The following is a 16,011-nucleotide window of genomic DNA, read 5'->3' as shown; positions in this document are numbered from 1 at the left end:
CTGCCTTTCCCCAGCACAGGGCTAACTTAAACCTGAATAGGAAGGCCTTGCTTTGGACCTGTGTTTTCGAGGACCCTGCTCTGGCTCACCTCTAGCCACACGTCTCTCCATGGGAAGAGTAGTCGACAGGCCCAAGGCCATGTTTGCATGCAGAGCTCTCACTCTACCCCTTCAGACCCCAGCCTGGTACCTGGGATTCTGGAATTCCCTGCCCCAAGGGCCTTGGCCCATCTCCAGGGCCTGTGTGGATCTCCATCCCAAGTCTCTTCTTCAAAGGGTAGACCAAGCCATAAGGGGGCCACCCCCTAAGCTGATGTGTGTGTTGGGAGTTTGAACCTTGGCTGCTGTGTGCCTGAAATCCTGCATGGGGTATCAGGTCCTCTCAGCTGTAATCCTCTCTAACTCCACTTGTCTTGTTCTTGGAATCTCACACAGTTCCTGGTACAGGTCTTTCCAGCGAAGTGCACTGGGCTTTCACTGTGTTCCACCTCTCATTTGTTTACTTGGCCTCTAAGGCTGTGCCCATTTGCACTACACACTATTATCCTCTTCCCCGGGATCCCCTGTTCTCTGTAGATTGACCGTCACTCCCCATCCCACCCGCTGCTGTACACAGAAAGACCACTGGGTACTGGTGAATGATGCAGCCTTCCCCTCTGCAGACCTTGATCTTGCTTTAATTCATTTTCATTTCTCCATTATCTGTAACTTCTGGTTGTGTGAAGAGTAAAAGCTTTCTTTTCAGGTGAAAATATTTCAAACTTCAGTGGATCTTTGGGCACCAGACAGAGTTCCCCAGAGAGACTGGAAAGGCATTTCAGTATAATTCTGTGGTTAAGTCAGCCGTTCCATAGCCCCAGAAAACATTCTAGAGCTCTTTTGTTCCTTGTCCCGGGGAAGAAGGTAATAGAATATTTCAGAAGTATCCTCTGGTCCCTGCAAAACAAACCCTTTGTGATATAGCAAGTACCCAGAAAGAGGAAGGAGAAAATGCATCCTTGGTTTTTTTGTTTTTTGGTTTTTTTTCCCATTTAGGCCAAAGCCCATGAACAGCCCTCAAAGCTGAAGTAAAAGATCATGAATAAATATTATTCAAAGATTAGGGTTTTAGCGCCCTGTGATTGCCCTTTATTCGCATATGTCACACTTCAGTATTTAAAAGTCTTGGAGATGGTTCATGAGTCTCCTTTCATCTTGTTATGCAGTGTCTGGAACTTTGAATTGTGTCGCACTCGATCGCAGCACCTCCCCACCTCCACCCCGGGAGTTTGAGGTAGATGGTTTAGCTCTTGGACACCCTCCTCCTAACCCTCAGAAATTTAGAGACAATAATTCTAGAAGACCAGGGTAGGCGTGGGGTGGACAGGGGGATTCAGGTGGGATTTTTTTTCTTCAGAGGAACACAGATGCTTGGCTCTTCCATCATGAAGCCACCTCATCCACCCACATATAATTACTGTGCATGTGCACGCTAGCTAAGTGGCACTTAGACTTTTCGATTGGGATCATTTTGCATTTTATGTACATCCCATGGGAATGTATACACCACATGCATAACCAGTATGAGGGCTTCACAACTGAATGCTTATTTTCTATGGTGATACCCTCTGATACCGTGTGTTCTAGTTGATTGTTTCATTAAAAAATTCACCACTGACAACCCAAGTGTTTTCACAACCCACTAATGGTTCATGATTGGAAATTTGGAAAATACTACTCTGAGAGTTCTGTAAGGAGGTGAAAAAAGTTCCTGCATCTCTATAGGAGGCTGACTTACCCAGAGAGTGCTTTATATGCACACACACACACACACACACACGCACGCACACAGAGTAGCCCAGCTAGTCCCATTTCTCAGTAAGGTGTGTTCTTAGATTTGATGAAAAGTCTGCCCGGAGAGGTGAGTTGTGCAGGAGGTCCTGTTTTCTGGGCCTCTCTTTCGAGAGGTCCTAGTTTGAAGCTTCTGGCACAGCAAAAATTGGGAACCCCCAGTTTATTCTTTTTCCTGGGTTCTGGTTTGTCACTCCAGTGGGAAATTAGGTACCTGAATGTTTTAAGGATAACATGCAATAACTATGTGACCATTTCCTCTCTCTTGCCCTCTCTGTCTCTCTTAAATAAAGGAAACAGTAGAATACAAAATTAAATGAAAGACAAAGCCACGAGGCTGTTGATGTCTTTCCCAGTAGTTAGAAGAGTATGTCTCGCCCTCCTGGCTACTTTTGAATGTTTTGCCCAATTTCCCTTGATCCGCCTCCCGAGATACAGGGTGATGCTTTATTTTGGGCAAGGCTGGCAGCTGCCTTTGACTGCTCTTTTGCAAGGAACTGTATGAGGAGAGCCACTCAGTTTATTTTTACATCTCACCACAGGACAAAATCCACATTTTCAATCAAGAGTTGGATACTCCAATTTAACAAGTTGTGAAAAATCTCTTGGCCCAGATAAATGTTTGCTAGGAGTACTCCTTTCTCTAAATTGAGACCTTGCTCCCGGAAGCCCAAAATTTCATTAATCCATAATTAGCCACGGTCACTGATGATTTAAAATACAGTAATAAAGGAAAAGTTTATCCTGGGCTTTGAATGTACTGTTGGGTCTGTCCTATGGTTGGCTTTTTATAGCTTTAGTTTTAAAATAATTCTTCCATTTCATCGGATGACTGCCTTTTCTTCAGCCAGCCCTTCGTGCAATCAGGGTAACAGCTGTCACCCACGCTCCCAGTGCTGTGTGCTGTGGCTTCTGTCCCAGGGGCATCAGGGAGAATCCCACATCATTTCAGACCAATGTTGCAGTTAGGAGGCCCCAAGCTTCCTTGTAAAGGGCTGGCTTCATCTGTCATCAGTGGAAAAAGACAGCAAGCGCTCTTGCAAGGTGTCTTTGCTTCCAGAAAGCCAGAATACTCCAGGAGGGAGGATTCTCTCATTCTTTTGTTAGCTGATGAGGTTAAAGGAATTCACTCTGATTAGCCACCTAAACTCAGGACTGAGATAACCTGATTAAAGGTATGCAGCAGTGGTACGCAGATCTAAACTCAGCCAATCCCTGGTTCCAGTGCAGATGCACCAATCCTAAAGCCATACCGTCTGCTCTTCAGTGTCCCACAGAGGGACAGGTCTTGTAGTTTCCATTTCCCTAAACAAAGCCCAGGTTTTACCTCCAGACACCTGATGTAGTGCAAGGAACACCCTTGATTCTTTTACCTCTCACTTGACATTTTATCTTTGGTGCAGCTGGAGATGTGCCAGGAGATGTTTGTGTGCCCTTACTGTTTGTATTTGTATCATTGCCATGGAAACTTTGCTAGTATGTCTCTCATTGCCATTGGACTGATTTTTACTGTGGCTCTGCCATCTGTGGCTTGGCACCTGTTGATAGTAACCTTTTTTTTCTTTTTCTTTTTTTCTCTTTTAGAGAGAGCTTGAGAGTGAGTGGGGGGGGGAAGGGCAGAAGAAGAGAATCTTAAGCAGGTTCCATGCCCAGCATGGAGCCCAATGTGGGGCTCAATCTCATGACCCTGAGATCATGACCCGAGCTGAAATCAAGAAACAGACTCTTAACTGACTGAGCCACCCAGGCATAATAACCTTGTCTTATCTAACGGTGGACATATCTCTTCATCACGCTCTTGTTGATAAGATGTTAACGTCACTGGATTTAAGAAAAATCTACCTAACTGGGAGTTATTTTGGTTATTGATTTTATTAGGTTATTAACAAGGGCACCATGTTGTGGTGTGTTGAAAAGTCCATGCACTACAGAATCAGGTTTTCGTTTACATATGAGGTCTTCAACGTGTGAGTTACATGTCTTAGAGATAGTTCTTTGGTATCTAGGTGTATGGAGTTCCTAGAACTCAGTCAGTGGGTGCTCCGTCACTGTTGATTTCCTTTCCTTATGATAAAAATGAGTGTTTCTGTTGTATGAATGAATATATATGAATTTCTCAGACTTGATTGGATCCTAGAAATCTGTTTAGATTTGGGGATGGATGAGCTCAGTCACTTTCCTTGGGTGAAATCACCTGGCATTGCTGACTGATGGTCTTCAGACTGTCATCATTTCCACCATCAGCTCAGTTCACCTTCACTGATCCAAGGAGGAGAAGCAGCCGCAAATGGCACATTAATCACTGTTGCTTTCAACCGGCATTTCAAGTTAAAAAAATATCTATTTTAAAACTACATGTTTGCTCATCTCAAAGAGTGGGATTATAAAGTGTTAGAAATCAGGGACCATGAAACAACTATTTTCATTTGCAGTGGATTCAGAATAAAATTATCTTGAGTTCAGAGAAGATGTGCTGCTGAATGCCAAGTAAACTGCTATACAGTTGGGAAACGTCAAGCCTTCCCTGCTTACCCAGCCAGGTTAGATGGCCCGTTTTCCAAACTTGTAGCACTTTGCCTCTGTAGTCAGGGGTCCCAACCTGAGGCTAAGACATCCTACCGCTGGTGTTGAGGCGTGTCTGGTCTGTGAGAGGTCTGGGTTCAGGGGCCACAATGGACCCTCCTGGGGGACTCTTCAGCCTAGGGAGGGGCTACCGGGCCTAGTGATCTCAACCAGAAATTTGAAGGGAGGAGTGATTTCAAGTAATTTGTGGATTTGGTTTTCTTGGTGTTCCACACTCTAAAGATGGGGCAAGGAACAGGGAACAGGCAGGAAGGAAGTGTGGGATGGTCATGGGTGAATAAGTTTAGTTGGTAAAATAGGGAATTGGTTTCACTTTAAAATCACCTTAGGACTTTGGAGCCAAAGGAAATGGCTTGGGTAACATGTGGAAAAACTCACAGAGCACAGCTGAATTTGAACACCTCAGGCTGCTGGTGTGCCCCGTGGGAGTTGAGGTGCCCCCCCCACTCCCTGTCAAAGGGGCAGCCATTGCTTCAAGATGTGGTTCCTCGGCAGCAAGCAAGGAAACTGGGAGGCCCCTTTCCATAGTCTAGCAGGCAATGGAAATATTAGTCAGTACCACAGAAGGAGGCCAGAATATGAGAGAAAAGGGACTGTGCCCTGTGGTCAAATACAGGTCTTATCTATGGGCTCACTTGAATCTGCTCTAGGAATCCCAAAATACAGCAGAGAGAACCCAGTGAAGGCTTTGGGGCCAGCACCACAGATGGTGGTCAATAAAATGTAAGCTACTGCCAGCCACATCTTAGCGCTTCGAGAATGAACGCTCACCCAGCAAGTGGGTGTGCGTTAGGTCACTTAGCGCCTGGTTTTGGAAAGGCAGCTAGGCTAGCGGCTAAGAATGGAGTGCTCTTCCGAAGAGCCGGGAGAAGAGGAAAAACTCGATGAAGAAAAAACTTGCTGCATTATATGATCATTTAGTTGCAAGCTCCCCCTCCCCATTTTTCTCAGCTTTTTTCAATTGACAAAATGGTTAGATATGTAAAGTATACATGATGATTTGATACACGCATACATTGTGAAAGTATTCCTCACGTCGAGTTAATTAATGCATCTACCACCTTACATGTTCACCTTTTTTTTGTTTTTCATTTTCCAGTAGTGCATTTTAGTTCAACTCTCTTTGCAAATTTCAATCATCCAACACAGGGTGACAGAGTAGAGTTATTATGTTGTAAGTTAGATCCTCAGACCTTATTCATCTCATGGCTGAAAGTTTGTATCCTTTTACCAGCCTCTCCCTATTTCTCCCAACCCCCAGCCCTTGGCAACTACTTTTCTACACTATTTCTGAGTTGAATTTACAAAAAAAAAAATTTTTTTTTAAAGATTCCATATATAAGTGGTACCATAGGGTGTTTTTCTGTCTCTATTTGGCTTATTTCACGTAGTGTAATGCCCTCCAGGTTCATCATTCATATTGTCACAAATGACAGGCTCTCCGTAAGAGGAATTTAGAATAATCATACTATCAGTATTTCTCAGCCTTGAGTAACATACAGAACACTTTTTAAAGAACATGTTGCCTTGGGGCGCCTGGGTGGCACAGCGGTTAAGCATCTGCCTTCGGCTCAGGGCGTGATCCCGGCGTTATGGGATCGAGCCCCACATCAGGCTCTTCCTCTATAAGCCTGCTTCTTCCTCTCCCACTCCCCTTGCTTGTGTTCCCTCTCTCGCTGGCTGTCTCTATCTCTGTCGAATAAAGAAATTAAAAAATCTTTTAAAAAAAAAAATAAATAAATAAATAAAGAACATGTTGCCTGAATATACAGAAACCAGGTCCAAATGACTGTGACTATACTTCTAGATGACAATGAACAAAAAAAAATGTACAAGGTACTAAAAAGACCTCCATATTAATAGAATTTAAGTTAATGGTATCGATTAATGGGATGAATGATATTGTTTTACTTAAATTCACCAGGACCACACAGCGTTGTGGTGGTGGCGGTGGTAGTGGTGTTGTTTGGGGGTTTTTCGAGTTCAGAAGGCCTACATGTTGTGGGCTGCCCCAATTCTACCCCGACTCTTAGCCAGCTAGCTGCCAATAGCAATATCACCCTATGGCCAATGTGTCCCTGCTCGGCTTAAACCCTGGGAGAACTCGTGTCGTTGGCGCTTGTCAGGGTGGAAGTTGCAAACTCTGGAAGACTCGCTTGTCCTTCTAGTACTTGAAAGCTCTTCAGGAGGTAGACTGTGTCTAGAGGCAGGTTCTCTGGGAGAGCCCAGAATTCTGCAAATGAGTGATTTGCTGATGTTTCCCAATGAGCTTGTCTGGCTCTCTGATGTGACATCACAGCATGAATTTTTTTGAAAATTTCTAAGACTCAAGAAAACGCATCTGCTTATAAAATCATTCCACTTCACCCTGTGCCTTGGGCTTGAGGAAAGGGCTAAGGCAAGGAGGAGCTTCAGCTCTAGGCTGCTCGCACAGATTCATCCCAGACGCTCTGACTCAGGAGGCTGTGTTGGAAGATCCTTTTCTGAGGCTTGCAGTGTTCAGAATTTGCAAAGAATGTCACCATCTGCTCTTTCTGTGACCTGATGTCACATAGACCAGAATATAGGATTCTTATCCCAAACCCTTCCCTTTGAAGGGTATGCACAGTTGTCCAATTTTAGGGAGAAAGCAACTCTTTTTTGCTCCTGCTCCCTGTCTCTTCCTGGAGAAAGATCAGAGTCTGTATGGGAGAGGATGGTTTCCGAGATCTCCGGCTCTGAGCATGCGTCCAATTGAGCAGACGTCTTTGCTCAGTCGTATTTTGGCTTCATTTCTGACTGTAGAGATGCCATGAGCCTGCAAGGACCATGTGTGAGGTGCTCCTGGCTCTTTGCCTCCCTGCCATTCCTGTTTTTCCTCTCTTTCTCCTCAAGTTTGCCGTCTGAGTGACTGTAGCTCATGGATACTGCCGCCATTTCCAATGACAGCCACCACCTCTGGCCGCTCCTTCAATTCTCTGCTTTTCTCCTTTCTTATGTCTTCTTCAGCATTTCCCTTCTCGTAGGTAAATGAATTCTCCTTGTCTCCTTGTACCACCATCACCCACCCATTGAAATGTTCTTTTCGTTTTTTTGTTTTGTCTCAGTGGCTGACAGACAAGTCCCAGCATGTCAGGGATAATTTGAGGCATTCACCTCTTAGAACAGCACAAGAATGCGATAGGCTGCTAAAGTGGGGGCTCATTCCAAACTCTGCGAAGCTCTGTGACACTGGTGCTCGAAGGCACTGGTGTCCATATCTGGTGTACATACCTCCCTGCAAACGAGACTTTCCCTCGGCACCGTGTTCAAATGCAGACACAAAGCTATACAGCTTCCCCGGGGCATGGGAGCAGAGGTCACCTGAAAGCACTCTCTTCTGACTCAGACTCCCTTCATGGCTTTGATTTGCTGTGTTTGCAGAACTCTCCTACAGCAACTACAGAAGCTTCAGACTTTGGTGATGGGCAAGGTTTCGCGCACCTGCAAGTTGGCGGGCACGCAGACTGGCACGTGCCTCATGGTGAGTTTCCCAAAGGGACAGCCGCGCAAGTGACCTGCCCACCCCCCCACCTCCGGAGTCTCTAGTCTCTCCCCAACTTGCCACGTACAGGTGGGGTCAGAGGAGCCGTGCGGCTTGCTCTGAGGCAATTTCTTCGTTCTGATGTTGACAGGGGTTGACCTGTTGGTGCTGTCAGGGCTGAAGAAGGGGAGTCTGTGTCCCTGGACTTCCCGGGTGTTGCAGGGCTAGAGGTTTGCTCTGTGGATCATAGAATTGACAGCTCCCTGTGTTCTCTCCTCCCCCTGCAGGTGGTTGTGCTATGCTTTGCTGTTGCATTTGGCAGCTTCTTTCAGGGCTACGGGCCCTATCCTTCTGCCACCAAGATGGCTCTGCCCAGCCAGCATTCTGTGCAGGAGCCATATACAGCCTCTGTCGGTAAGTCGGCACTCAGCAACTTGTAAAGCATCCTGTCATTTCTCTGGAGCTTTCTGAAAGCTCAACTTTCTGAAGGAAGTCTTATGAGAAAGTCTTACCTTTAAAAAGTGGTAAAAGTGTAACATCTCTATTGAAGGGAGAGAAGAGGGACCACAAGAGGGTCCCTTCTTATGCCCCAACCCCCCAGGGCTGAGGCACCACTGGGAATTCTCTAGAGCTTGGCAGAGTACGATTTGCAAACTCTGGCTCTAGACTATGTTCCCTGGCAAATTCTGAGGTCTCCTTTTTGAGCTCAGATGGGGGGAGGGATGTGGTTTGGGGTGGCGGAGTAGGTGAAGGGGGACATTAAGCTTTCCATGACGTTTTAAAGGAATTCCTGTGTTTCTCCTTCCACTCCGTGGAATTGTATGTTGCCATAGTAAGAATTCATGAAATGAGTCAGTCTGTCTTACAAAGCATTATGGCCAAGATTTAGAGAATTTAGAGACTCAGGTATTAGAGAAGAAGTGTATGATAACCTCACCTAGATCCATGATCCCTTTTAAGTATGTAGGAAATAATGAAGTGGCCTGTGGGGATCATAATATATACGTAGATACATATACATTAATAAGGACAAGCTTGGAATTGAGGGTACCGGATTTGGGCTAAGCACAGTTTTGCAGTTCTGAAAGGTCTCTGGTCTTCACCAGGTGGTTGTTTGTCTGCCAGGTTTATGACAGAAATGCCAGCATTTCAACCACACAATTTCAGTGATCTCTTGGGAAATTCTTTTTTTTTCCCCTAAGGGAACGTATCTGTAAATTTAAATGAAAGCCAGTGAGAGCAGAGTTTCTATGTTGTAGGAAATTGCGACAGAGCCATCTAGCTCTGCAACTATCCTATAAAACAAAGAAACTGTCTCTGTCATTTGATTTATGGCTTTGGCTTTGTGGCTTCTCTCTGGTTTCTAAGTAAAAATGCAGTTTTCTGCCCTTGTACCTTCTCTCCATGCAAGACCAACCCATTGGAAATATTTCTTATTTTAGCTGGTCTGGACATCTCCAAGTATTCGACTTCCATTCTTCATAAATTGTTTCCCCCAGATGGTTATGGGTGGGCAAGGAGGGGAGTTTTATTTTCAAAGCGATGGGGGTGGCAGTTTGCTTCATGTTTATTTGCTTTTCTATTGTTCTTCCTGCACTGTATAATTGGTATAATTTTTCAATGCACAAAACTCTGAAACCCTGAAGCCTTTATGGAAAGCCAACTCCAGCTGGCACCCTCAGTTCTGGGCAAAAGAGCCCACAAATTGTCAGGTGCTCCTGGCCTGGGCATTGAGTGAGGGGTTGGGATAAACCCTGTGGTCTTTCCCTAACACCTGTTACTTTGCTCTGTCCTCAGTGAGATCCAGGAATCTGCTGATCTACGAGGAGCATTCTCCCCTGGAGGAGCCGTCCAGCCCAGCCTCGGCTGGGGAGCTTGGGCATTGGGACAGAGGGTCCTCTCTGCTCAGGGCATCAGGGTTGGAGACCAGGCCTGATGTGGATCTTCCCCATTTCATTATCTCAAATGACACCAGCCTGGAGAAATCAGTGCTGTTGGAGCTTCAGCAGCACTTGTGAGTCTAGGACACACAGATGCAACTCCCCTAATACAGTGAGGATGGGTTGTGAGTCAGCAACCAGGACTGTGGGGTGTAGACTTTCCCAGAGGCCCAGTCCAGCCCCTGGGCTCTTTCAGGACCTATTTCTGGGACCTGGGACTCTGGAAAGTCTCTACTTGCCAACAGCTGCCCTTAGCAGAGATGGGGGGTGGCGGGGGCGGGGGAAGACCTAGGATGAGCTGCCCCCATGTCTGCTTTGTCACTGGAGAGGTGGCCATGGTAGCTCCAAGAAGTGGGCAAAGGGCTTGACTCCCTCCTTCCTCCCCTCAAAGCCTCATGAGTAAACATACAGCCCGGCCTTAGCAGTGTGCTTGCCATGCAGATGCAGCCGTAAGACACCTTCCCTACCTTCCTTCCAACTAGAAATACCTATATGTTGTACTATACATTAATATAGAGTTTTATGATTTATTTATAAATAAATGTGCATTAAATATAATTATATATTTACATGGAGGGACATCATTTGAGAGGCACTGTGCAGAGACCTGTTTCCATATTGAAAATAACACTGGGCTCCAATTCTCCATGCATTGTTTCTTTTAGATCTTTAGGGGGGAGAGTCTTTTAGATCTTTAGGCTTATAGGTTGGCCGGATATTGTTATTGTGCTGGGGAAGGTTCCTGAAAATGCCAAACAGCACAGAAAGGAGGGCCTGCGTGCACACTCCTGGTTATGCATAGCGTGATTGGTGATCTAGCTGAACTCACCCCCGTGCTTCCCAGAAATGATGCTATTCCAATGCAAGTGCTCCCACTTGAAGATTCTACTTCAAATTCTGCACCTTTTTTCTCCTAAAGCTGTGGCAAAGGTTCATAATTGCATGTACTTCGATATGTTTACACAATACAGGCATATTTAATGTTTACTAGCACCTACTCCCTTAAGTACTATGCAAATGTTGTATATAAATCCTTTTAAATACTTTAAGAGGCTAGGTATTATTATTTCCATTATAGAGAAATTTGTAGAGGCACCACTGGGAGCTATGGAAGACTCAACTGCTTGATTACGTGGCTCATGCCACAAGTTCTCTCCCTTCTTGGCTCAACTATTCAGGGCCCCATTGAAATTCTCACTTGTTCTGGGACGTCTCCTTGACACCAAAGCCCTCAGCCCTCCTCTGAGTGCCTAGAGACTTTCTAGGCTGTTATGTAATTTAATAACATGTTTATTTTCTGTTATATATTTAGTGTTATTTCAACTTAGCCTTTTTAAAAAAAATTTATCTGAATGATTAGTATTCTAGACCAGGGACCAGACTTTATCCTTTTATTCTCTTCTTTCCAGAGTCTAGCATAGGGCTAAGCATCCTCCATAGATACATTCACTTAAAGCAGTTTATGACAAATCAGCATCAAACCACCATGCTTACCCTCTGGGTTGGGATTCTCCCCTTGGGTGGGCATAAAGGTAGGAATATGAATGAGCCAGTGGGCTGGTCGCTGGAGACTTTGGGAACAGAGGGTTGCTAGTAGGTGGGCAAAGAATGAGAACCCACTTGGGCCCTCCCACAAAATTGCAGTCGTGGAATGATTACATCATACTCCCAAGCGTGAGAATCGTAGTTGTCGGTTGGTGGCTAAGACTCTTTCCTTTTGGTATCTTTCCAGGGTCAACGCCAAACTGGAGGGGAACGAGACACTAAAAGTTGTAGAACTCGACAGAAGAGTGAACGCCACTTTCTAAAGAGGCTGTCTCCACCTCTCTTTCTCTTCACTCTGCTTTCCCATCCCCAAACCACCTTGGTCATAAGCTTTTCCTTTTTGCCTTCGATCTGGACGAAGACAAGGGTGCGCGGTCGTGGCTTTGGATGGGAGGACAGCCTGGGATTTCCACCTGCGGTGAGAGAGCACCTTCCCCTCCATCCCATGCCCCCCTGAAGAAGGGAGCCCAGCATGCCTCCCTCCCTCCTGTTTACTGCCATAGGAAATTATTTTAGGGTCGGGGCTGGGACAAGCAGGCTCATTTCTGCCAATAGTGCCAAAAAGATACTGCCTGATTTTCATAGTGGGGTGTGACCACCTCTTTGAAGAAGAGATGACTCTTGTTCTTGTGAGACCCCAGACTCTAACCACAAAAATACCAGGATGCCTGTTGGGATGTGGCAAAGCACTGACCGACGTCCTGCCTTCCTCAGCCTCTGTCTCCGGTGTGTCTGCCCCCGCCAGCCCCGGAGGTGCCAGTGCCTTCAGTGAGCACCCTGCCACTCTGCCCCGTCAGAGCCCCCTCGTCAGAGCCCTTGCAGAATTGTCCTCCCCGCACTGGAGCGAGGGCTCCCCCTCCCCATTCTCAGGCCGCAAGTGCAATGCCTGAAAGAATCAGGCTTTTCTACTCCAGGCGAACCTGCCCCATCTTGTTGCTTGTAGGGCATCCCCACAACCTGTGTCCCCATATGCCCATAGGTCTGCCTCCCTGGCTTCTCCTCCCCATTTGTAAATAGTATTTATTAGCTCGCTGAGGCTTCCCTGCTAGCAACCACACTGAAAAGATCTGACGCCTCCCTCCAAACTGGCCTTTAGAGCTAGGAGGGCACCCTTAGCTCTGGGATCCCCAATCCTCCAGATGGTGTTTTGTTTTGTTTTTCCATTTTCTTCCTCTTCCTCTTCCTCCTGCGCCTTCTTCAACTGGAGGTCTATAATTATAATTGGGAAATCCCCTTAAGCTTGTGTCCTCCTACAGAATGAGGTCAGAGGGAAGGATGGAGCAATGCCTTCATCGGGTCTGTCGCTCTATGGTCCGAGGCTTTTTCTGTCCTGTTGTCTGTCCCCATCAGAGAAGGGAATCCTTGTCCCCGACAACAGGCGTTTCGGACAACCTTGCTGGCTTGCCTCTCCACACCTGCTCCTGGCCCCCTCCTCCCAACCCCCCACACTTCTGCTTTACTCTTCTCTTCTGCCTCAGCACAGGGGGTGGGCCTGAGGCCTGGGGTTGGAGTAGGTGACATTTCTGTATCCACAGTCTTACCTTTTATAGTCAGGTTTGGCTACTTTGCAGCTTACCCAAAGAGATAGAACCTAACCCCCCAACCTACTTTTTTTTGGTTTGTTTAATGATTAAAAGTAACTTTTGTAGTTCGAAAAATTCTTTCTTCTTTCATACAAATAAGAAATGGAAATTGCCTTATTGTATAATGTAGAAAATTCCCTTTAAGTGTTTTCCCTAGCTTGTGAAAGATTTTGTGTAAGAAATTCGCTTACATTTTGTATTTTATTTTTAGTAGTAGCTAAAGGACCTTGAGCTTTAACTCCTCTCTCTCTCTCTTTTTGGTCTACACTGTCACTGAAACCTGCACTTACAAGGGATTACCTTCCACTCCATATGAGATGCAGGATTTGGTGTCATTAGCATTTTTCCCTCATACCTCATAAGCAGATCCCTGCTTTGTTGGCCTAGGTACATCTGGGGCTCCCCGAGAGTGATTCCTCTTTCTCTGTCTCTCTCTGCTGTGGTGGAGAGAGTTCCAGACCAGGAGATGCCAAGTGTGTCTTCTTGGCCATGTGAAAAGCTGGATCGGGGCTGCTGTCTGCAGTGTCAGGACCCCTTACATTGGCCAGGGAGAGCAGAGGCCGTGTGAGCTGTGCGGAAAGAGGGCTTACTAACGTGCCCCCTCCCCCTGCGTCTCCTCTCCATTCCCTCCTTCTCTTCTGCTTTAGATCTTCCTGGGCCTGGCTGGTATCATGTAGCCATGGGCCGCCGTTGACCCATCCTTCTCTTTAAAATGCTGTGTAATTACCAGGCACAGGCCCCCGTGGGGGCCTAGAAGGTAAAAAGAATGAACTCTAGTGGTATTTGGTCAATGAGAAAGGAAAGGTTTTATACTGAAGGGTGGAAGTGTGAGCATAGGTCAGCCTACCTACCTGCTGTAGTGGAACCAGGTCAGGCTTTGAAGGCTCCTGGATTAGCCAGGGTGGGAAACCTGCTCTTCTGAAGGGGGCGGTAGAAGGGGGAAGGCCAGCAAACGTCCAGTGCCTGCCCTTAGTACCTTGAGGATTTTATTTTCTCCCCTACCTACCTTTGCCTGTCATCCCCCTCTCCAGACCTCCAGACAGCAGGCTGTTTCCTCTGGGAAGCTATTCTTCCAGAACTCAAGCTGTATCTGGAAACATGAGACATCAGCCTGGGAGCTCAAGTGGTCACAATAAGGGGGTTCCAAGAACCAGCCTTGCTGCTGGTTTGAGAGAAACCTCTGCCCTCCAGTCCCTGCTTGGACAGATCAAGGGAACTAAATATTTAACCCTTTAGGAGGATGCCGTGGGGCCAAGAGGACACAGAGCAGTCGGATAATGCCAAGTAATTAAGGGATGTGTGCTCGTTTGCTGTTCTGGGGGTAAGGCCAGGAATCAGTGGGTTTGCTTCCCTCCCATAGAGCGGTCCCATAGACCAGTCAGTGATGCCTGGTTAACCCTGAAGATTGCAAGTAGAGGCAGAGGTTGGCTTCCCAACTTCAGTTTTGAAAACTATGAGACTGTCCGCATCCCCATAAGCCATAAATAATAAATAGGCTCCTCATAAATACATTAATTCTATTTTTCATCAGGTGAGCAGTGTTTCCTCTTCCCTCTCTTTGATTACCCTGGTGAAGGAGATGTCTTTGCATACATTCCGAGAACAAGCACTTTTTCACTGGGTGAGCCCCCGAGTAACCCAGACCCCCCCCCCCCCCGGCCCCTGCGTGGCCCTTGCCACAGCTCTTAACTCTGTGCTTAGAAATGGATGCGGGAGATGAAAGGCCTCGGTGCCAGTTTCAGAAAGAATTTCTGTGAAGTGTTAGGACTCTGGAGCCTCGGTCACATAAAGAGAGTGTTATGTAAAAAATCTGACAGCTGAACTAGGTTGCTCCTTTTGTGTGTGGGGGGGAGGGGGAGGTTTGACACCAGCGTAGGCAAAATTAGATAACCTTTTGCTAATAGAAATGATTTTGATGCTGAGAGCTAATTTGTAGGTTGTGAGAGCAGCTTTTAGCTCAACTTATGTACAAACCAACTCTAATTCCCATGTTTTTTTCTTCCTAAATCTCTCAGTCGAGCCTGAATGCCAAAAGAGGGCGGTGAATCTCGCGTGCCCATAGAGGGGGAGTGTTGAAGTGATTCATCTTTATTCTAGCAGTGAGGCGGTGTCCAGAATTTTGGTCACATGTGTTTCATTAAAATTTTTCAACACTTCATGGCTCCTTTCTCCCATGGCCTCAGACCAAGCAAAACCACGAAGAGAGAATCAGAGGCGCCTTGGGGCCAGCTCTTGAACACACAGAGCCTACGGGGCGTGGCCTTGAGCATGAAGCACAACTGGAGACATCCGCTCTTTGCGGAGGAAATGGCCCATGCGTGCTGGTCTTGCTAACGAGGGGGGGATTGGAGATGGAGGAGAAGGCTTTTGGCCTCCCCCTTGTCTGCATGAGTCACTACGTTGGTTCTGTCGAATCCTGCCTTTGCAAAACCTTTATTAAAGACACCAGCTCTCCTGCTTGCGGGGCTGACGGGACCTGTGAAACGATTGGCAGGTAGTGCTCTAGTGAGAGCCTTTTCATTTGAGTGCTTTTCAGCCGAGACAATTAGGAGACATGTGATAGCGGAGCCCCTCTGGGGGGCAGTTACAGGAGCGAGTGGGAGGCTGTGAAGGAGCTCGAGACAGATTTCAGGTTTCCTATGCAGTCAGTCCGTCTGCCTGTCTGTCAGTCCTAGGAGTTTTCAGTTTTACTGAGGCAGAGTTATGTGTGGAGCCCTAGGATTTCATCAATCAATACCTATTCAAAAGACAAAAGAGCTAGGTCTCTCTCTCTCTCTCTCTCCCTTTCTGACACACACACAACATTTCCCCCTTGTCTCAAACACTCGTTTGCTTTAAATGTGCCTTAGAGATTTCCTCCAGGATGACTGAAGACTCCTCTGTCCCTGGGAGACATTACGGATAGCCGTGTCGTATTAGACTGAAGCGAGCGTGGGGAAAGAACTTTTTCCAGAGGCCCCAAAATGGGTTCCTAAAAGTGAGCCACGATCAGATTTGCACATCAGGAGAAAAGAAATAGGGTTTTGTC

The 16,011-nt window shown here is 46.6% G+C and overlaps 1 protein-coding gene across 2 annotated transcripts in view; it reads left to right on the top strand.

The window, feature by feature from the left end:
• Positions 1–15,396, top strand: part of CREB3L2 (cAMP responsive element binding protein 3 like 2) — a 106,119-nt gene extending 90,723 nt beyond the window's left edge. For both annotated transcript variants that reach the window (XM_034672854.1, XM_002914201.4), the window contains exons 9-12: positions 7,816–7,915; positions 8,203–8,329; positions 9,713–9,929; positions 11,588–15,396. In XM_034672854.1, the coding sequence (XP_034528745.1) occupies positions 7,816–7,915; positions 8,203–8,329; positions 9,713–9,929; positions 11,588–11,663 (520 nt within the window). In that variant the 3' untranslated portion in view covers positions 11,664–15,396. The remainder of the gene's footprint in view (positions 1–7,815; positions 7,916–8,202; positions 8,330–9,712; positions 9,930–11,587) is intronic.
• Positions 15,397–16,011: the final 615 nt, after the last annotated feature.

The sequence above is a fragment of the Ailuropoda melanoleuca genome, chromosome 1, assembly GCF_002007445.2.
Source record: "Ailuropoda melanoleuca isolate Jingjing chromosome 1, ASM200744v2, whole genome shotgun sequence".
Lineage (NCBI taxonomy): Eukaryota > Metazoa > Chordata > Mammalia > Carnivora > Ursidae > Ailuropoda > Ailuropoda melanoleuca.
Note: the sequence above shows the minus strand (reverse complement) of the source record. Positions and strands in the feature narration are given on the sequence as shown.